Source organism: Pantherophis guttatus, chromosome 1, assembly GCF_059756535.1.
Source record: "Pantherophis guttatus breed Tessera chromosome 1, ASM5975653v1, whole genome shotgun sequence".
NCBI lineage: Eukaryota > Metazoa > Chordata > Lepidosauria > Squamata > Colubridae > Pantherophis > Pantherophis guttatus.
In genome coordinates, this window is record NC_142063.1 from 212,458,133 (window position 1) to 212,481,860 (window position 23,728).

Below are 23,728 nucleotides of genomic sequence, written 5' to 3' on the forward strand. Positions count from 1 at the left end.
TGCACTGTGGCTAAACCTAGTAAAGTTTCTCTCCCAAACACAGGGGATTCCAGCAGTATACTGTAAATAAACAGAATATCTAGAATATCTCAGATATTGTGGGGATAAAAAAAAAAAGATACCTTGGCTGAGAGGTCTAAGGACATTCTTGTGCATATAATTGTGCTGACCCTGTGGATGTGTTTTGTTAGATAAAGCTATTTTTAGTTTTGGCAGACTTCAAACTACTGCAAAAAGGGATAAGAGGAAGTCAACAGTGAAATCACTTTAATAACATATTTTCTACGTGAAGTGTTTTCTATCTATGAGGCCTAGACAGAGAATATGTCATTTCCTGGATTAGTTATCTTCCATATTGATGGCCTGTTATGGTGTATACTCTCTCCCCCATCCCCTTCATTCATCAGGGGTTCAGAACTCTAGTACAGAATAGCCATATTCCTAAAATCATTGCTTTCTAAGTTTTGGCAGTAATTTTAAATACATCATAACATGCCTACACAACTTGTAAGTTGCATGTGGCCCACCATACAGCGCTGTGTGGTTCATCCGCATTTTTTGAAAACTCAGCAATCGATTATCACCAAATATCACTGCTATTAGAAGAGATCTGCTGCAGAGGTGGTATTCAACTGGTTCGGGGGAACCGGTAGCGGCAATTTGTCCTGGTTCGCTGAACTGGTAAATACCACCTCTGCCTGGCCCCGACCATGCTCGCCACTTGCCCCTTCTGGCTGCTTGCCCCGCTTACCCATCCCCACCCTATATATGTTGTCTTCGCCACGTGGCCCAGCTAATTGCCTCGCTAATTGTCTTGCCCACTCTGCTCAGCTCACCAAAGGTAAGCAATGCATGCTGCCTGCTTGCCCTTCGCCTTGGGCCGGGGCCCAGGGACATGCCATTCCCTGAGGCACCGGAGCTGCCATCTGCTCACTGTCTACCTTGACCGGGTTGGGGAATGTGTCATTCCCCGGCTCTGGCCTTGCCCCGGAGCCTCCGTCCGCTCGCTGCCCGCTCTTTCTTAAGCGCAACATGTCACCCCATTTCCCCTCCTTCAGAGTCACCAGTCCTTAATCTCCCCGCTTCCTTCCCCACGACTGCCTCTTCCTTCATCCCGCAGCTGCGACCTTACCTTCCTCCCGTGGCTGGCTGATCCATCACCGCTGGGCTCCCTGCCAGCCTGCATCTCGCCCTCCTTGTCACAAGATGCCTGCAGCCGCCTCCTCTTTTTTTCGGTGTGGCTGGAAAAAAAGAGGCAGCTGCTGCAGGCTTCTTGCAGCGAAAATTACCAACCTCCAGATAAAATGCGCCACTGCTATCACCGCCCTGTTCTATATGCCGGCTGCGCAAGTGCACTCCATTGCCTGCTGCTGCTGCGCTGGAGGAACTTTCCTGGGCAAGCATTCCAAAATGGGGTGATGCATCACACTTAAGGGAGAGTGGGTGTAAGCTCTGGGGCCTCGGATAATGGGTGATGTTAAGGAAAAATATAGTATTAATTCAAATTTTTTTCCTACTGGGTTCTGTGATTGTGGCTTGGTGGAGGTCATGTGACTGAACATAGCCAATTAATTGTCACTCACAGCAAGTTTTCACCCCTCAGTCACATGACCCGCCTACCAAGCCACGCCCTCAGAACAGGTAGGGAAAAAATTTGAATACCACCACTGATCTGCCACCACCACCTAGTTTTTCATAGCTGCTTCTCCCCAAAGACACATTGCCAAGCAACTCCAGTGCTTTCAGGCCTTGCCAAAACTCCATCGCTGTTGCCACACCGTTGCTGAATGGCTAATGGGCATGCCAGCTATTTCTTTGTGGTCCTTGATTATTTTTAATGGGAGAGTATGACCGCTTTCCCTACTATGAGTTGTAACATGGGACTAAGTGTCATGTAAACATGTGAAAAAGATGTATATGATTATGGTTTCGAGTCTTCTTTCCTTCCTCTTTTACTGCTTGGGGTGTCGAGGGAATACGGCAATCTTAGAGATTCTTAAGCAACAACTATATAGCTAATACTGATCGATCAAATCTTTTCCAGGAGGGACTAGATTTAAATTTAACTTGTTGGCCATACATTCTCTGCTGAAAAAAAGTAGCAGTAAATAAGGGGGAAATTTTGTTTAATATTTGTTAAGATATCTACTTAAAGTAACAGGCAGTCCTCATTTAGCAGTTGCTCATTTAACTAACTCATTTCACAGTTACAACAGTGATGAAAAAGTAACTTTTCAACCATTGCTTAAAAGGTGCATCATTTTTTAAAACAGGTATAGTTTTAAACAAAAACATTATTCTGAGTAATATATTCATTTTTACCACATAAATTCTTCTAGATATCCATTTGATATCTGAATAGATATCAAATCCAAATTGAATAGGATTTAAGCAAGAAGTATGCAGAAGGAATGAACACTTCCTTCTTTTAAGGAGGCTGTACAATAGTATCTGAGTATGATTGTATGGCCCAGAGAAAGATAGGACATCCAACCTGGAAATAAAAATGGTGGTGGTGGGCGGGGAGTCTCATTAGAGCTTTCTTAAGGTACTTGCAAAGTATGTTGGTGAGTGTGCGGTGTTTCTTTTTTTGAGGCAGCTACATTTCAGGTTGCTAGGCATGGTTGCTTCAAGAGTTCATTTGTGTATGTGTGTACCTATAAGGCTGCTTCATTTTGTCCTGGCAGAAAGCACCGCCTGTGCATTTATACACATGTGCGAACAACCTGGGAAAGCCTTTGAGGTAGCCACGCTGCCTCTGGGAAAGGATGTGTCTGTTTCAGGGAGGAGCAGTAGGCAATTTCAGTCAATTTGTTCAAAGGCACTTTGCAGAGTGTCTTTTGAATAAAAAGAACCACCCAGAACCTTCCTGATTAACATGCAAAGAAGTGGGCTGTAATCTTGACTGCAATTATAAAATGACATACGTTGTATGATATACAATTCTAAGTGGAATGGTTTCCTGCTTCTTGCTAATGATGGAGTTATGTTAGCATCGTTTTGAATGTTTCATCATTCATCCCGTTATTATTTTAAAGGCTTTTAAATACTTAACATCCCCTGAAAAACAAAACAAAACCCCAAACTCCATCCCACACCAAATACAAAAAAACCCAGCCAAATGATAGATCACAGTTGGAAACAGAAACAGTGTTGTCTTTGTCAGGCTATGACGAATGTTATTCCATAGGGTGTTTCCTATGGAAAAGCTGTAGTTGTTGCTGCCCATCAAGCCTCTGACATCTGAGGAATTTGGAACAGGGCCTTAAATGATGAATAGATCATATGATGATAGACACAGAAGAGAAAATGATCTGTAAGATACCTCAGTCCCAGACCTCAATCCATTTATAACTTTGAAGACACCATGTATTGTGTTCTGGGAACAAAATACTGCCCAGATTACTCAAGGGCACTTTTTTTCCTGATTTCCCTGCTATATCATTGCTTTGGCCACAACATATAACTATTATTGACCACACAATAACTACTGTAATGCTCTCTACATTGGGCTCCTCTTGAAGAGCACCCGGAGGCTCCAACTGGTCCAGAATGCGGCCGCATGGGTGATTATGGGAGCGTAATGGCGCTCCCATGTAACATCTCTCCTGCGCGAGCTGCACTGGCTTCCGGTGGTCTTTCGGGTGCGATTCAAGGTGTTGGCTACCACCTTCAGAGCGCTCCATGGCTTAGGACCTGGATATCTACGAGACCGCCTTCTGCCGCTGAGAGTCTCCCACCGGCCAGTACGCTCCCACAGAAAGGGGCTCCTCGGGGTGCCGTCGGTCAAACAATGTCGACTGGCGGCCCCCAGGGAGAGAGCTTTCTCTGTGGGAGCACCTGCCCTCTGGAACGAGCTCCCCCCGGAGATACGGACGATCCTGGACTTACGAACTTTCTGCCGGGCCCTAAAGACTTTCTTATTTCACCAAGCCGGGCTGGCCTAATTTTTAAATTTTTAAATTGTTTAATTTTAATCTGAATTTTAATGGGGTATTTAAACTGTTGGGCCAAATTATTTAATTTATTTTAAATTGCTTTTAAATTTTTTATTTGTGTTTTTACCTTTTGCTGTTCACCGCCCTGAGTCCTTCAGGAGAAGGGCGGTATATAAATTTAAATAAAAATAAATAAATAAAAATAAAAATATAGTTCTCCATTTATAGTGGGATATATCTGATTTTCTGGCCTTCAAAATTTAACTATTTAAATCTAATTTTAATTTTGATTTCAAGAAGCAATGGATGGAAACTAATCAAGGAGAGAACCAACCTAGAACTAAGGAGAAATTTCCTGACAGAACAATTAATCAGTGGAACGACTTACCTACAGAAGTTGTGAATGCTCCAACACTGGGAAGTGTTTAAGAAGAGATTGGATAACCATTTGTCTGAACGGGTATAGAGTTTCCTACCCGAGCAGAGGATTGGACTAGAAGCTCCCTTCCAGCTCTGTTGCTCTGTTCTTTTCTGTTCAATTTAAATAGCGATTTATGCACTAGTGAAGAAGCTTCTATAATAATTTCTAAATGCATTCTTGTTGTTTATTATAACCTGAATATATACTTTGTGGTACTTCAAGAGAAAGAGAAAGTTCAGTTTTGAAAAATATATAACATATAAAGCAATTTGTTAGCCCCCCCCCCCCCCCCCAGTAAATCTTACAAGAAATGGAATAATGATTTTAGTACTAAGGAAATAGGTTGACAGTTATAAAATCAGCTCCAATTTAATTAATTGTTGAGGATGGTTTGGAAAATATTTTTTTACCATAATGTGTTAGAACAACAACTGCTATTTTTAAATAGTATTAATATTGTTTTGTTATGGTAGTTTTCTTAGAGCAAAAAGTAGTTATCTTTACAAAAAACAAGGGTATGCATTTTCAATTTACTCGGTTTTAAACTTGTTAAATTAAAGATATGTAATTTCAGTCAAGACAGTACAAAAAAAGAAAGCATTGGGTAGCTGGTCAGTTCAATCTTCATAATTTTTTCATAGCTGAAAAGCAAAGACAGGCTTTCCTGTTTTATCGGTTCCCAAATCCGTAATATTGTATTAATTTACTTACTGCAAATAAGAAACACTCCTTTTATACCATGGTATTGCTGTTAAAGGTTGGGCGTGACTTCCTTTGTAATTTTCTTTAAAGGTTTCAATTTTTCCCCATGGCTCTGAAATTTGAGGAACGTTTTTGAAAACTGCAACTGGTATAAAACACAACAGTCTGATTCCTGGCAGGCATAACCAGCCAAGAGCACCTGTATTTCAGTGCCCTACATTAGTCACCACTTGGTTTCTGGATATAATTCACCATGATGGTTTTCACTTACAAAGGCATATCTGGCTTGACACCTGGATGCTTACAAGACCTGCTTCTCCTACCAGATCACCCTGTTCATTATGTTCATCCCAGAAGGTTGCTTGTTGTACTTCTATAAACTCAGAGGAATTAAAGCCACAAGATGGCTGATTTTCTGTTGTTGCCCCAATCCTGTGGAATAGTTCCCTCTTAAAATTAAAGTTTAACTGTTAAATTTGTTCTGTTTATAATGCTATCGTCCTACACTTTTATTATGACCCACACACAGGTAGTCCTCAACTTACCACAACTTGTTTAGTAACTTGACAAGGGGACTGAAAAAAGTGATTTACAACCGTTTTCCCTTAACCACTGTTGTAGCATCTCTGTGGTCATGTGATCAGAATTTGGATACTTGGCAACTGGCATGTATTTATGACAGTTGCAGTGATCCCCTTTTGTGACCGTCTGAGAAGCAAAGTCAGTGGGGAAGCCAGATTCACCTAACAACCATGTTATTAACAACTGCAGTGATGGGGCAAAAATCACTTATTCTCCGCATAGGAGGGAAACGGCAGTCAGATTGGGAATGACACCTCTATGCAGCATAGGACCGAGTCTGCTAAATTTGCCTGGCTCCGCCCTCCTGGCCTTGTTTCGACTCGGTCTATGCTGGACAGACGTGTCTTCCCAGTTTAGCCGTGTCAATCTCAGAATTTCTGGCTTAACTAGACAGTTTTCTGCTTTTAGGGGCTATTTTGTTTTGAATCTATTTTTTTGCTGAGCCCCTTTGCTGACAGCTGATTTTTACGAGCTGCGAACTCCACCATCTGCGCTCCCCGACCATCGGGGGAGCCAAGCTGCGTTTTGACGGCCTTGTCCTAGCAGCTTTACAGACCTGCAGTTGGACTGTCAGGTCCCAGTGATCGCATTTACAGCTGATGGCTGGCGATCCAGCACCTTTGCGGACAGGACCGGCGGCGTATTTTTCTGAAGTCCTCGTTGCCGCGGTAACAGCCGGACAGCTGGCGGCTTGATTCTTTGCTCGGGAGGCGGCTCAGCTGTCAACGGCTCTCCCGTCAGCGGCGATCGCAGTAATAGCCCCTTGGCTAGCGATCTGAACTCCCCTGCATTCGCCCGTCGTCACAATCCTTGGAGCAGCTTCTTCTGGGCGATTTGCTTGGCCGCAGCGGTCCTGTGAGGTGAGCCCTCCTCCGATCCCTTTCGCGCTTTTCTTCACGCTCTGGGTGGCCATTTTGCGCTCCAGTGAGCCTCCCCAAAATGGCGGACACCAGGCGGCCCAAGGCCTCAACCAGCGCCAGCTCCTCTGGGAAGCGGCAAGCACAGGATGATCCAAGGAGGGTTCCTCTGGCCTTCAACCACCGCCTAAACGCACTAAGACCACTAAGGTCTCCTCATCCTCGTTAGCTTCTTCCTCCAAGGTGGACCAGCGCCGCCATAAGGCTTTAGAGAAGGCCTTTAGCAGGGCCCAATCCCAGGTGGTTCCTGTCGTCCCATCCACGCCTCAGGATGTTCCTCCCAGGGCCAGGCTGTTCAATCCCAGGCTGGCAGCTCAGTTAGGGAGCTCTCTCCAGATGTACCAGCAGCCAATGGCCCTAACCCTTGCCCAGGGACAGAGCCCCTATTTCAAACCTTGCTGCTCCTGAGGGGCCTCACAAAGTACAGGGGGAGGCCCAGGCTCCTGCACCTGCTCCACCTGTTCCTACACCTCAGCTACCTGAGGCCTTTGAGATCATCCTGGCTAGGGCCATCAGACTAGGCCTAGCCCAATGCATGCAGCAGGGCAATTTGCTGACTGACTCAACAGCTGTGTCTCATACACAGCAACCTGCGCAAATGGAGGATTCCATATCTGAGCAGGACCTTGCCGATTCCCCAGTTTCTGCTGATCAGGTCTCTGTTTCCGAGGCCGATGATGTGCCAGACTCTGCTCTCTCTGACGATGAGGGTCTGATCCCTGACCAACCTCCATTTATTGGCCTTTTTCAGCCTCAAGTCTTTCATTCCTTACTGCATAAAGCTATAGCTACTACTCGTTTAGAAACTGTTGACGCTGATCCTGCATTGACTACCTCTTCGGATCCTGCTTCTGCCATGTTTGCAGAGCCCACTGTTGACCCAGAGACCATTCCTGCTCCCAAGCTATTTCTGGATGTGCTTCACCATCAGTGGGCTATCCCGGGGGCAGGACCCAGCCCAACGGGCTCGACAAACGCCTTTACAATTCTGCACCCGCTCTTTCAGACATCCTCCAACCTCCATCTGTGGATCCTCCTATTGTGGCCCTTTGCAACGCTTCCCATCCTACTGGTCCTCCAGAGGACTCTCTTCTCCCGGAGGATAGGCGAGCTGAGAAAACATTGCTCAAGGGTCATCAAGCGGCTGCGTGGGCCATCAGGTCTCAACTTCGGCGTCCTTCTTTAATAGAGCCGCTCTCCTCTGGATCAAACAACTTCAGGACCGTATCTCACCTTCTGATTCTCGATCTTGTCAGGACTTGAACAAAATTTCTGCAGCCCTTGAATACTCGGCGGACGCGACATTGAATGCCACTAGGTTTGCAGCTAAGGCCCTTGGATCCAGCGTGACCTCTCGCCGTCTCCTCTGGCTCAGGAACTGGAATGCTGATCTGCGCAGCAAATGGCAACTGGCATCCACTCCTTATACCTCCGGACGTCTTTTTGGTCCTTCCCTGGAACCTCTACTCGTCAAGTCAAGAGACCGTCACAAGATTCTTCCCTCTGTCACCAGGCGATCCGATTCCTGCTTTTCCACCCTTCCTCAGTTCCAGTCCTTTTGAGCTCCCTAGTCTGGTACTTACAAGCCACGATACCAACGTCCTTTCCATCCAGGCCCCAGCAACCGGATTCCCATGTCAGACAGGGGGGCAAGTTCCTCTCCAAACGCTCCTTCCGGGGAGGGAGGGATCTTTTCCCAAGGAGATCCCGCTAGTCCCCATGCGGACCCTCCCATTGGGGGCCGCCTTTCCCTCTTCTTCCACCAGTGTGAGGTGTCTACTTCTGATGCCTGGGTTTTGTCCACTATCAGATCAGGGCTTTATTTAGAATTCCACTCCCTCCCCCCACCCATTTTCCTCGCTTGTCTGGTCTCACGGGACAGGATCAAGAGGGAAATGATAGTTTCGGCCATCTCTCACCTGTTGGATATCAGGGCAATCCAACGGGTGCCTTGGGGGCAATGGGGCTTGGGGTTCTATTCCCGTCTATTCGTTGTCAGGAAAGCCTCGGGGGGATGGCGGGCCATTCTTGACTTAAAAGCCTTGAACCATTACATAACCTATCGACGGTTCAAAATGCACACTCTGTTCACTATCCTCGAGTGTGTGCGTCCGGGGGATTTTCTATCCTCCATAGATCTAACAGAGGCTTATCTCCACATCCCCATCGCCGCCCCCACCGCCAGTACCTCCGATTTAGTTTCCTAGGTGAGTATTACCAATACTGGGCTATTCCCTTCGGCCTCTCCTCGGCCCCTAGGGTATTTACCAAGGTTATGGCCACCCTAATTGGACATATCCGGACTCTTCCCGTCCATCTACAATTTTATTTAGATGATATTTTGGTCCTCTCGCCTTCCCTCCCCGATGCTCACCGGGACTTGTCTAGAGTTCTCTCCCTTTTGCAGAGTCATGGTTTTTCTATAAATTGGGCTAAGAGCCACCTTGCCCTGGGTCCCTGCCCCTCGAAGAGATGGTATCCCTCTCCTGATCGTCAGGATACCATTAGGGTTCTGGCCTCTCAGTGTAGGTCGGAAGGTTCAGTCTCTACCCTGAAATTATCCTGTCTGTTGGGGAAGATGGTGTCCACTTTCGGAATAGTACCTTGGTCTCGGTTGCATAGCAGGCAGCTCCAGTGGTTTCTGCTCCCGCATCAGCGGGCCAGTCAGGGTTCATCGCTGGTTCGCCTTCGGCTGACGCCCCAAGTCCTTTCGTCTCTCCAGTGGTGGACATCGCATGCCATAACTCGGGGCACCTGTTTTCGGGAGCCTCCTCACCTGTCCCTGGTCACAGACGCCAGCCTGTCCAGCTGGGGTGCACACCTCGACCATCATATGGCTCAGGGCCTGTGGTCAGCTCAGGAACATCAGAACAACATCAATTTCCTGGAGCTGCGAGCCGTCAGGTTGGCTCTCCTTCAATTCCAGACTCTGGTGGAGGGGAAGGATATCCTTGTCCTCACGGACAATGTGTCCGCAAAGGCCCACATCAACAAATTTGGGGGCACCCACTCGCGGCTGCTTCTCTTGGAGTCCCTGCGTCTGGGCCTATGGGCCGAGCAACATCTGCGCTTCATCAAAGCGGACTACATTTCCAGGGCCTCGAACATCCAGGCGGATGCCCTCAGCCGTCACTGGGTGGACCAAGGCGAATGGAGCATCCAACAGCCTCTCTTTCAGGCGATTGCGGAATGCTTTGGGACTCCCTTGGTCAACTTATTCGCCTCTTCGTTCAATCACCATGTACCCCGGTACTTCTCCAGGTACCTGGATCCCAGGACAGAAGCCACGAATGCCTTGCGCAGCCCTTGCCCCCCCGGCCTTCTCTACGCCTTCCCCCCTTCCTCTGATCGCCAAATGCATTCGGAAGATGCTGGACGAGAGGGCGGAACTCATTCTTCTGGCCCCTCACTGGCCCCAGCAGCCGTGGTACACGGACCTGAAAATCCTGTCAGTGGCAGCCCATTGGCGCATTCCGCTCTCCGACCTGGTTATTACTCAGGGCGCCCTTTGCCATCCGGACCCCTCGAGCCTCCAATTAACTGCTTGGCGGCTGAATGGAGCCTCCTAACAACGGCCTGTATCCCAGCCCGGGTCATTTCAACTATGCAAGCGGCTCGCCGTCCCTCGACTTAACGGATCTAAGAGGCCACTTGGGCTTCCTTCTCGGCCTGGTGCGGCCAGGCCAATATTGATCCGGTCGCTGCTTTGGTAGCTAATGTACTTACCTTCCTTCAGGAGGGTTTTGATGCGGGCCTGGCCCCTAACACTCTGCGTCGCCAGTTGGCAGCTATCTCGACGGTGTTGTCCTGCGGCTCCATGGACTGCCTCGCCCGACATCCTTTCCTCTGCAATTTCCTTCGAGGAGCGAAAAATCTGAGACTGCCGGTTATACACCGGTTTCCGACTTGGAACTTGAACAAAGTCCTACGGGCCATTACAGTGGCACCCTTCGAACCTCTTCACCAGGTTTCCCTGTGCTTCTTGTCCTTCAAGGTGTCTTTCCTAACCGCAGTCACCTCGGCTCGTCATATATCGGAGTTGGCAGCTCTCTCCATCCGCCAGGATCTGTGTATCTTCCATACTGACAGAGTCATCCTCCGCCTCGACCCGGCCTTTTTACCTAAGGTGAATTCGATCTTCCACCGGGCGCAGGAGCTGGTTCTTCTGGATTTTTGCCCTCGGCCCGTTCACAGACTGGAGCGCTCCTGGCACACTCTCGATGTACGTAGAGCCATTAGGATTTACATCTCCAGGACGAGTCCCTTCCGTAAAACGGAAGCTCTCTTCGTATCTTTCCAAGCGGATTCTATCGTCACACGGGTCACAGGCCCCACCCTGGGACGCTGGGTTAGGGCCACCATTGGTACAGCATACCAACAACTTTGTCTCCCAGTGCCTCCACAAATAATGGCGCACTCAACACGGAGTGCAGCCACGTCTGCGGCCTGGGCCACTCGGGCTCCCTTGGAAGAGGTCTGCTGGGCGGCCACTTGGACGACCCTTACTCCCTTCATCCGCCACTACCAGGTGGACTCATTCGCATCGGCAGATGTGGCCTTCGGCCGTCGAGTTTTGCAGGCGGTACATCAACCTTGACTATTCCGGGCTGGAGCTCTCACGCCCTGGAGGACATTCAGTTTTGGTATGTCCCCAATTTGACTGCCATTTCCCTCCTATACGGAGAATGGATGTTGGTCTTACCTGATACGTCTGTTCTCGCTATGGAGGAAACGGCAGTCAGCCCCACCCTTCTGGGTCCGGCTCAGATGGGTCAATGGGGTGGGTGACTATTAATTCTCTCTCGTTACAGGAAGACACGGCGGTCTGCGACAGCGCCCTCACCGAAACACTGGGGCAGGAGGGCGGAGCCAGGCAAATTTAGCAGACTCGATCCTATGCTGCATAGAGGTGTCATTCCCAATCTGACTACCGTTTCCTCCATAGCGAGAACGGACGTATCAGGTAAGACCAACGTCCAACTTGTCTTGCTTACAAATGGAAATTTTGGGCTCAGTTGTGATTGTAAGTCGAGGACTACCTCTATTACTTGCATTTAGTGGCTATTTTATTGTTGATTGTTACTGTAAACTGCCCTGAGTCTGTGATTGAGAAGGTAGTATATCAGTGGAATAAAAAGACAGATAAAAAATATTTGATATATTTGAAGGATGATTGTTAATAGGCTGGTTTAAACTAACTAACCCCTGTACCTTAGCAGTTCAGAATTCACCATGATACTGATTGTTTAACAGAACGTTGGCAAGAAAAAAAGCTGGAGACAAAATTTGCTGAATTTGTTTTGTAGTGTAATTTGTGTTATTTGTCGTTTTGAGGATGTGCTCAATTCACCCCAAATTTCAACAGCATGAGAACTAAAATAGTTATTTTTCTGTAAGTTGGTTAGGCCATTGAAATAGGCTTTAGGATAGTTATCAGATATTCAAGGTTTTGATCTCATATTGGTAATCTTTCTTGTAATAGAATAGATTTATCAATTTCTTCATGATTTAATTGCAAATTATTAACAAACTAGTTCTTGATATAGCACTCCAAGTAGTTCATGGATACAGTCTGTTAAACATCTTGTAAGATTGATTAGAATTAATTTCTTTCTTTACAACAACCGCTCCAAAATATTACAGAAATGAATGGAAGATATATTACATGACCATTTCAATTGTATGCTGTTAGAATGTGGACTTCCTTGCTTTTTTTCCTAATGATATTAATCAGTTGTAAAGACTCACAAAATGGGCAATAGAAATACAAGAGCAACACAAAACAGCAAATTAGAATGATGCATGCATGTCCATGACTTTAAATATTCTGTTTCTACAATTATTTGTTTGTGAGCAATTGTGTTCTGTAATTGTGAGAGATTCTCATCCTTGACTCTCTTGGGTATTCTTTTGTTACCTGTTAAGAAAATAGCCTCCTCACCAGTTTTCCCAGGAGCTGAGTGGCCGAGGAAGTCCCTTCTAAAGGGAAAATCCAGTTGCTGATATTTCTGTCACTTTATCCTATTCTCTTTCAACATACTTTATTAACGAAACTCTGAATATCTTGCTCTTTGTGGAGGTGGAACTTGAAATTTTCTTTCATGTTATGGCTCATTTGCGGGAAAGATGTGCAAGTATTAGAAGAATGCATAGTCTTGTAGGGGAGAGGTTTATAATGTTCCCAGGTATTCATTAAGTGTTTGGTTATGAATGAAAATTTATATTAAAATTAATTGATAATATTTAAAATGCTTTTTTTGGTTTTTTGTTTTTGCTTTGAAAGACTAATATGGGTACCCTCCTGTTTCTGGAAAGTCTTACAAAATTTGCAAATTTCTGCGCATTCTAAACCATTTTAGAATGATTGATTTGGGTGATACTTGCTTCCCTTTTTTGTGTGTTATATCAGAGTAGTAAATGTATTTACCTGAGATTAGAAGAATATTTGTTACGGTTCATGATGAAGATGACAAATATCATAACTAAAAATACTTTAATCAATTTATATTGCTTTTACTACTCTTTTTTTCCCCTACCTTTACGTGTGCGAATCCGCTAGATATTTTGGAGGGGAAAAAACTGTGGACTTTGTAATGAACAGCATGATTTCACATCCAGGTTTAAGAGAACTAGGATGTTGCCTGAGTAGAGAAACAGCACATTGCACTTGTGTCTAGTGATAATGATGCTGTCAAAAAGGATCTTTATTTTCCTTTTGGGAAGGGAAGTCTAGAATGTAATGAAGAAAGGTGTTCTCCTACAAAACAAGTTCTTGATAGGTATTTGAGTGCCAGCACTGTTCGAATGATCCAGACATCATGGAGTGGCAGAAGACATTGTACTTTTCATATATATTTTTTATTAGTGATGCAAATGTTGGGAGTTGTTGGAAAGGCTTATAAAATATACAGATGAACAAACCTTGAAAAGTGGCTGATAGTTTAGGTGAAAGTGAGAAGATTCAAAACGATGTAGACAGTCTTGAGCTGTGTCTCTGAAATAAATGAGATGGATTTTGAAGTTTTCATAACCTGAAACAATCTCATTAACTGGAAATGAGTCGCAATGAAAACATGGCAGTAAATTTATTGATTTATTCATTCATTCCATTTGTGTGACCCCGCTCCCCATGTCCACAAGCGACTCTGGATAATGAAAAAATTAAAAATAAAGTAAAATCAATACAATAATACAAAAATTAAAATACATAGCACCAGAGAAAATATCATACATTATAATCACTAATTTGTTTTTAAAAAACCAAGTTTCTACATACATTGGGGACCAGCCCCAGATTAAGAGTCAAGTCTTTTAAGGATTTAAAGAACTAAAACCCAGTAGGGTCTACAGCGGGAATATATTTTCTTAATTACAAACCTGTATTTACCTTAGAATAAATCCCATTGAATGTTATAGGAATTGCTTCTTAGCAAATATGACAATATATCCGATGATATCTATTTAGCAGTGAAATGATATCCATCAGCAGATTTGATTCCCAATTCCCATCCAGTGCCCTTCAAAATCTGTGCCAGAATACATCAGAGGTAGTATTGAAAAGGTGCAGCAATAGAAATGTCTTGCTGTGCAAGTAGAAGTTGACTAATTTTGCTTTTTGATAGCCTAAAGTATGTATAATATGAACTATAGTAAGTGAAATGTAGGACATACAACTATGTAAAATAGAAGATAAATTCCATTCTGAAAGATTTGTTCCTAAAATATGGATAAACATCATATGCAAATGGAAAGCTTGTGTGTTTGGAATCTCATGGTTCTATATATGTTCAAATATTCATGGAGTAAGGAAAGGTGAAATTTCTAAAATAATCTTCCTTTGTTTTTTCCCTTTTCTCCCTTTTTTCTTTTTTTCTAGGATGGTTTAAAGTCCTTAGTCCTTGATCTGGATTATCCAGCACTGAGGAAGAACAAAAACATAGATAATTTCCTTAACAGATGTAAGTTTTTCTTATGTATAAATATCCCTATGTAGATGAAGAATATTTTTATATGTATTATATAACATTTTTATTTGCTTAATCCACATAAGCTTGCCCCTCGTTTCTAAAAGAGATTTGCTGTCACGATATTATGATAATAGACTCTGTCAATAGTAATTTAATAGTAAATATCATATTCTGGAACTCTGAAACTACATATTTAGTTCTCAACAAAATGGGAGAACCAGTTGGTGTGGTGGTTAAAGGTATTACGCTAGAAATCAGGAGATTGTGAGTTCTGGTCTTGCCTCGAGCACAAAGCCAGCTGGGTGACTTTGGGCTACCAGACACACTCAGCTCTGAAAAACAGACAGTGACAAATCACTTCTGAAAGATAATCTTGCCTAGAAAGCTGCATGGACTTGTCCAGGAGGTTGCCAGGAGTCCAGACTAACTTGAAGCAGGTGAAGGTGTGTGTGGAGAGAATCCAAAATAGTATGATTTGATTTCAAGGGTCAATGATAAAAAAAGTTAAAATATGATATTTAAAGGTACTTTAACATCTTATAATTAAATTTCATAGTTAAAGTATTCCTGATTATGGTGGGTAAAGTTAACAATGCTGTTTTAACAAACATAGTTTTATTTTGTTTTGCTATTTATGTAGACAGGTAGTCCTTGATTTACAGCCATTGATTTAATGACCATTCAGAATTACAACAGCACAGAAAATAGTGACATGACCCAGTTTTCACGCTTATGACTATTGCAGTATTCTCATAGTCGTATGATCAAACTTTGGGTGCTTGGCAATTGGCATATATTTACGATAGTTGGAGCATCCCGGGATTCTGGGATTCTCATTTGCAACTTTCTTAGGAAGCTTCTGACAAGCAAAGTCAATGGGGAAGCCAGATTCATTTAACATCCACATGATTCACTTAACAATCCTGTCAAAAAAGGTGGCAAAATGGGGCACGACTTACTTAATAACTGTCTTGCTTACAGAATAAATTTTGGGGTCAATTATGGTTATAAGTTGAGGACTACCTGTATTTATGGATTTAAGGCCTGCTTTTTCTTATTTTACAAAGATAATACTTTGCACTGTACTTCTTTAAAGGATCTGTTTTTTTTGTGCATTGCACTGAAAATACAACCTGACATTGCAGATTAAATGGTCTATGCCATTTGTAATTACTAGTCTTAAATTTCTGTATTGTTAGTGGCTTAATGTGTATTATCCTTCGTGGATATTATTTTAATAGCACAAATATTTTTCTTTAAACTTTTTCAGATGAAAAAATTGTACAAAAAATGCGTGATCTTCAAATGAAAGTAGAAGATTATGATGTTGTTAAAGTGATTGGAAGAGGTGCATTTGGTGTGGTACAGCTGGTAAGAACCTAATATCATCATAAAACATTTGGGTTTCCATTAATTCTCTTAAGAATAGTGTTTTTCTTTATGGCCACACATTAGGTTTCTTGGGTTAGTGGGTAATCTCAGAATAATTTAAAGTTATGAATAAATAAAGTAAATTAAAACATAGGCAAATATAAATAATGTGCTTTGGAGCAGAAGTGCATATTTAATTTACACTGATAAGTATGAACTAATTATGGGTTAACAGTGGCTTAATAGAAAGTTTGTGAAGATTACAGAATAGTGGATGGCCATTTTTTAAAAAGAAACAAAAACCATTTCTAGATAATTAGATAGGCAGATAAAAGAAAGTATGACTTTATGTAGTGCATTGACATGGAATCTGTTACAAAATTTAAGGACGGTCAACTATCTTGCTATATTGGATAAATTGTGGGATGATGAGGGAATTAGTGGCCTGTTGCCATGATGATTGCATATTATCTCCAGTAATGGAAGTATTGGTTTATTGATTCCAGTTATGAGAGAGTATTAGTGTGTTTGTGCGTTTCTGTTTTGTTTTGTGGTTCCTGTTGGCATTTTGTTGGCCATTATGGAAAAACACTGTTGGACAGTAGAGGTTTGTGGTCAAATTCAGCAAGGATGTTTTATATTTTTTGTAGAAGATTGGCAAATCAGATTGTTATTATTAGATGTAACAGATTTTTGAGACATGAATGCTACACAGTTATTGCCAGAATTCTTCAGAATGAAGCACATGTTTTATCATGGGTCTGAAAGATGCATATGTATTGAAGCTGTTTTGGGGCTTTAATTTAATCAGTTCATAGGAAAGAGCCAAATTCTGACTATTAACATCAGAAGTGTTTCTGTTCTAAAGATGGTGCTAACTCAGTTGTTGGTGCTTGGGAATTATAAACGTCTATATGCAACACGGACAAGCGTGAAACATTTCAATGATTGTATAATAAATGGCTTGAAGAATGGGCTTTTTTCTAGAAGGTCTTTTTGTCTCTTTCTAATATTTTCTGCTTAAGGAGGGATGGAAGGAATTGCCAAAAAAACAATTTTTGTTTCTGTGCCAATTGGATGTTAGATCTCTCCTCAACTTCTTGATGATGGTACCAGCGCTGATTGTCCCATTATGGACATTTATTTTGTTTTGTAATAACTGCTTTTTTAAAATAAAGAAGGGGTGTGTATGTGGCTGACCATCCTATAAAAGTGTATTCCCTTTGGCTGTTGATTTAATATTTTCTTTCTAAGAGTTTTACCCTTCAGGTTTCTGGTCTTTTAATTCTATTTCTTGAAGGCTATTGCTTTTCAGTGTTCAGATACGCTTAGAGGATTGTTCTTTGGTATTTATTATTGGTTCTCCATATCCAACTTTCTATATTATTTAAATCCTGATTTTTTTTTTTACAGGTTCGCCATAAAATAACACAGAAAGCATATGCCATGAAGCTGCTAAGTAAATTTGAGATGTTAAAAAGGTCAGATTCAGCTTTCTTCTGGGAAGAGAGAGATATAATGGCCTTTGCCAATAGTCCATGGGTAGTTCAGGTATGGATATTTCTTGTGTACAAAGTTCGGTGGTAATTTAAGGGAAATGTAAATAAATGGGGAAAATATAAATAGGTGAAATAGCAATTTTTATGTTTTGATACCTGATGGGTTTAGAATTTGATATAAATATATTGTAAGCTGCTCATATAATTCCTTGATTTAAAATACACACATTCTCCCTTGAAGTGGAGATAGCATCCAGGAATGGGTTGTCCTCGTCTGCTAGCCAATAGGACTGAGTCTGTCAAAGCTGTGAGGACACGCCTACCCCAACGGTCTCCAGCTTTTGACTCAGTCCTAGCTAAAGACAGACGTGCTTTTGCCTAGGGCGTATCAGGTAAGACCAACGCCCCTTTCTGTGCATTGTTAGTTTTTGAAAGAGAGTCCTTCCATTTGTTTACCCAAGTCCTAGGATTTAGGAATTTCCTACCCATTCAAAAACCATACCAAGGTGATTTATAGTAGCCCATGAAATAAAGAGACATTTTTTCTTAGAAAAGGAGAAAATAAGGCTTAGAACTAGCAGAAATTTAACGTTTTTGCTATTAACAAGAACCTTGTATTACAACATAACACTGAAAGCTATAATTATAATACAGATTCTTATCTAATAATTCTCTAAATGGCTATCACTTTCCATCCTAGCCAATGATAGTTGTAGTTATTGCTTCACATAGAGGGAAAAAAACCTATTGATACTTTATTCTTTTGGAAACAGCTTTTTAGTGCCTTTCAAGATGACCGATACCTATACATGGTAATGGAATACATGCCAGGTGGTGATCTTGTCAACCTCATGAGCAATTATGATGTGCCTGAGAAGTGGGCCAAATTTTACACAGCTGAAGTGGTCCTTGCTCTCGATGCAATTCATTCCATGGGCTTGATACACAGAGATGTGAAACCTGATAATATGCTTTTGGATAAATACGGACATCTGAAGCTGGCAGATTTTGGTACTTGTATGAAAATGGATGACGTAAGTATCTGGGTCATCGTGTCTGTTTCAAAAATAGTGTGTGCAATCGAAAGAACCTCATTGTTATTGGGCAGCATATGAATATTAGTGAAAGGATTTTAATTATGCTATGGTTAATATTGAACATAGTGCGGTGGCTGAGATACTTACTGTGAAGATTTGTGATTCAGTGCTTGCTATTGTAATAAATTAACCTGGTTTCTTGAACCAAGCTACTGTCTTTCAGCTATTGCCTTCTATCTGTACTATGTAACATTAAACTTCTCTGTGTTAAAATTATACTTTTCTGTTGCTTGAGTGTGTCTCTATCACATTAAGTATTTTTGGTATTGGTTTAAGGTACTTGACCAGCATTCTATTTGCTTGCTTGCTTGTTTTGTTTGTAACATTGAGGTTGAACTGCTGGCTTGGGATATCATTCTGTACTACAAATCGATTCAATCTCACACCTACTCTCAAGAGAGATAGGAAAATGTAAAGTGTATTATAATGTAATCATCTATTTTGAAAACTAAAAGAGAACTAAAGTTGATGGACAGATATATAAAGTTCAGGAGTTTAGATCATAGTTCTGGGGTTCAAGTTAATAAAACCTGAAAGCCAGTTTGGTCTAGTGGTGAAGGCTAGAAGCCATCAGACGGTGAGTTATAGTTCTGTTTTAGGCATGAAAAACTAGCTGGATGAATTTGGTCCAGTCTCAGCCCAGTCCACCTTTGTTTTTGTGGGGAGAATAGTGGGGGGGATGGGAGACATGTTCCTTGCTTTTTAAGTTATTTATAAAAACAATAAAGACAAGATTACAAAATCTAAAAAAGTAAAAATAATACAGATGTAACCCTAATCTGGCAGATAACGTGTTGCTGTGCTCTAAAGTTCTGCTGTAAAGTTCTAACTTTGCTATACTGACAATACTGGTTGTAAGGAAAGGTTTATCAAACACTCTGCTTTCTTTATTACTAGTTTTCAGAATACCCTAAAGAATAAAGACATTGAAAATAGACAGTGTTTCTATGACAATCCAGTGATCGCACATAGCACTATTTCTCACTTAGGTTTTTTTCAGAATGGTTTGATCTGTAGCTTATATGAAAATCTAGTTTTCAGGCTTCCCTTATTTTCAGAAGGAACCTGTCAAATGTAAGAGGTTTCTACAGTATAGTGAGATGGAAGCAGGAGGAAGAACACCTGAAAACATTGTATGAAGCCCTTGAAACCATGGTTTATGTTCCTTACTGAACAAGTTGCCAACACATTGAAATAGGTTGAAATGATTAATCCTGGTGAATGAACAATTGTATTTTGGGCCAGTGTGGTCTGGTAGTTAATATGTTGGTCTAGATTGGGGTCGGCAACCTTAAACACTCAAAGAGCCACAAAAGTCCTAACTGGAAGCCCCTGTTCAATTCTGGAGCCGACCGGAAGTCCGGTTCCCCCATCATAGTTTCCTCCTAGCGCAGCGTCCTTTTTCCTCTGCTGACTGGAAGTCTGGATCTCCCACCATAGAGTCTCCTCCTAGCATGGCATCCTTTTTCCTCTACTTGTCCTAACCGAAAGCCCTATCAATTGTGGAGCTGAGCAGCAACAGGGAGCCACAGCAGAGGGATGAAAGAGCCACATGTGGCTCCAGAGCTGCAGGTTGCTGACCCCTGTTCTAGATGTATTAGAGCTGGGCTGTCAAGCTCCCAGCCCGCAAGCCGGATGCGTCACGTGCTGGCCATGCCCACGTCCAGTTTAGCAAAGGGGGAAAAAAATCCCAATAAGTCACATGATGGCACTGTGATGATGTGAGTTTGACCCCCCTGTGTTAGAATGATGCGGATTGCAATGTCTAATCACCCATAAAATTTGGAGATAACTGAAGGCAGACATTCTCTCCCATACAAACTTACCTCAGTGTAGGGAGGATGAATTATTTGGCAGCTGTTGAAATAGAAAAGTTGCTTATACCACATATATGTGGAAAAATATATTCATATTACATGTATATTTCTATTCATGGGGAAAAAAACCCACAGATGGATAGCTTGACGGCATTTGGATGAGTTGTAGACACTCTCCCTTCTAAATTGTTTTTTCTTCCATTCTGACCCATCTTTTTTTCTTGCCCACTTTCCTTAGTTGTATTAATACAATTTGCCAGACAGTGACTTATAAATGTACTAGCTGGACGCCCGTGCTTCGCTACGAAACTATGTGCTCAGGCTTGATAAATTAACACTTGCAGCCTGAAACTTAATGCAGAATGCTAACTCCGTAGCATCAGTGTGTGTTAATATAATGCAACTGGCAGTTGGAACAGAGGGGGAGAGGTAGTAGAATGTCCCAGCATGCAGCATCCATCGGTTATTTATCTGGCTACCATCCTGTCAGTGTGTGAGAGAGTTGAGGGGTGTTTGGAAACTCAAACAGTATTTGCTGTGTGAGCAAGGAGACAGGAAGGAGGCTGGTGTGGCTTAGCTCAATTGTTCTGTAGTAAAGCTGCTTGCTGCTGTGAAAGTAAAACTGAAAGTGAAACACCTCTGCTTGTGTTTTGCATTTGGAACATTTCTTTTGATGTGGGGAGGGGGAGTAGAACTCCTTAGCATCAGAGCATGTTAATAATAATATAGGAAATACTAATGCTCTGATGGTCATTTCGAAAAATCCTTTTTTAGTGAGTACCTAGAAGCCAAGAGGAACATACTGGCAAATTTCAAGTTTGTAGGCTTTACAGTTCTGGAGATTTCGTGATTAATGCGTCAGTGGCTTTCGCTTTTATATATATAGATTCCAACAGGAACACAAATCAGAGAGAGCTTTAGAGAAGCTGCAAGGATGATAAAGCTAAGATGACATTCAGTGTGGAGCTAAAGTAGAAATTCTCTTTATATTCTGTTCAATGTTATTAGTTACACACTTAGGAACCTTTAACAAAAGAGCCTCACTAGTTAATTTAGGACTACCATATTTGAACTGCAAAACCTAGGAAGACATACAAACCATTCTAGTGGTCGCTAAATTTTTGTAGCGCTAATAAATTAGAATAGTATTTTGATTCAACCATTATGAATATCATTCTTTTTTCTTTAAAAATATTTACTTACTCTCCAATACCAAGTCATAGAATTTAAAACATACAGCACTCTATTTATCTAAGAATCCCTATAAAGTTAAAATTGCATAGAAGGGTCCAAATGGTTCCTATGAGCTAAAGCTACAAATAAAAAATTTGCTGCTGCCTTCAAAACATCTGGGTATTGGTTGTTTATCAGAATATCTCAATCTCCTCATCATAAGTGGAGTTTATCAAACTAAAGAGTGGGTGTATTAACTCTAAATCGATAGTTTGTGTACAGTGGGCACTTGAAAAGGATTCATACATACATTTCTCCATGCTCATGGCCAGTTATATTTTACAGACAGCAATAACTTAAGGGAAACAGTTATTGCTGCTCATGATGATTAATCCCCCCCCCACACACACAATTCTCTCTAGATTAACAGTGGTTCTCAACCTGTGGGTCGGGACCCCTTTGGGGATCGAACGACCCTTTCACAGGGGTCACCTAAGACCATCGGAAAACATATTTTCAATGGTCTTAGGAACAATTTTATGGTTGGGGGTCACCACAACATGAGGAACTGTATTAAAGGGTCGTGGCATTAGGAAGATTGAGAACCACTGCTCTAGAACGAACTCTCACCTGCAAACATGAGAAATTCTTTTTTGTTACTATGCCAGAACCCCAAATTCTTCAGCTCATTGAGCCCTTCGTGAAGTTTCACATTGTTCATCAACCCTTATATGAAAATAATGTAATAAATACTGTAGCACTAGAATAATAATAACAGAGATCATCCAATGCTTTCTGATAGCTGAAAATAGCTAAAAATGATCGGAAAAGGAAGTATGCAAACTTTGTGTCCTTTCAAAAGTATTGACTGCAGTTTGAGCAAGATGGCTAGTCTCCCGGAGCTCTAAATTCACCTAAACTAGGCAGTTGCCATGGGATGAGCAGTACTTGTCTGAAGTACTTGTGAGTAATCTCAATCTTCTTTTCTTACCTGGAGAGGAATTATTGAAGAGCTGGTCTATTTGCTAGTTCTTAATCCCTCTGTGGTCATTCATTCTGCTTTTCAGAACTCTCTTCAATCCGTGATTTCTTCCTCTGGAACGGATATGATATTTTTATTAAGGTTCTTACATATATGTGTGGAAGAACAACAGGTTGAGAAAGGATATTGAGAAATATACTTTCAGTATTTTAAAACCTCTTTCATAAACGCTTGTTGATTAATAAAAGCAATATCTATCATGTATTTCCTACTCAGAAGCATCCCTTAGCATCCCCTAGTGGCTTTTTGGTTTACTTTAAAATTAAACAAATAGGTCATTTTGGACTAAAAAATTCTTTCTGTGGTAAACTAGAATATGCAAGTTTTGATTTGCAGATATCATTGTTCTAAAATAAAGACGCTATTTGCCTACTATATTTATTGAAGTAATCAGTGAACTTTATACAGTGGATGGATTTTTCTTTTTGCTTTTATAAATTATTAAAATATTTAATCATGCCATTTTTGGCAAAAAGTTGAAAAGACATAAACTTGGAAGGGCTTAACAGATCTAAAAATATGAACACCTCCCCCTCCAAATCAGCAGAAATCCCATCCTTTGGGCTTTGTATATATCTAGGTTGCCAGAAATATGTCTATCAACTGAGAAAACATTTCCTGTCCTGTGAGAGAATGTATTAAATTTTAATCTCTATATTACTAAAACTCTCATATTTCTCTGTGCATAACTTTCAGTTGGGAGTAATTGTGCATTGTACTTCTGCATCAACTCCTGATGTTTGACTGCACTATACATTTCAACATGAACTACTTTCGAGGCAAATGCATCTCTGAATATTTCCATGAATTTTTTTTGAAGTACTTTTCAAGTACATTAAAAGCTCTGTCAATGTTGAAGGCATTGGGGAATCTGGGAAGGAAAGATCTCTGAAAGGGGTTGTTTAATCTCCAATAAACGCTTCAAACATTTTATATATTGAATAGTTCTTTATTGCTGACCTTGTTAAAAGGGAGTTGTGATTCCACAGATCAGAGAGCAGTATGCATCCATTAAAATTTAGGAGGAAAAATATTTTTATACTTGAGTCAATTTTGAAATGAACCAAGTACAGAACATTAAAACTTCATGACTACCTAGTACAGTTACTGGTTTATTTAAAAAACCGGCTAAAGCAGATTGAAACTAAAAGATAAAAGATACTTGTACAATGGACAGTTAATTTGTTAGTCCTAATTAGAGA

General features: G+C 41.7%; 1 protein-coding gene across 7 annotated transcripts in view; it reads left to right on the top strand.

Moving 5' to 3' along the window:
• The window catches only part of ROCK2 (Rho associated coiled-coil containing protein kinase 2), a 94,669-nt gene that overhangs the window by 24,921 nt on the left and 46,020 nt on the right, over positions 1–23,728 (top strand). For all 7 annotated transcript variants that reach the window (XM_034432100.3, XM_034432103.3, XM_087882391.1 and 4 more), the window contains exons 2-5: positions 14,437–14,518; positions 15,798–15,898; positions 17,312–17,449; positions 18,171–18,431. In XM_034432100.3, the coding sequence (XP_034287991.1) occupies positions 14,437–14,518; positions 15,798–15,898; positions 17,312–17,449; positions 18,171–18,431 (582 nt within the window). The remainder of the gene's footprint in view (positions 1–14,436; positions 14,519–15,797; positions 15,899–17,311; positions 17,450–18,170; positions 18,432–23,728) is intronic.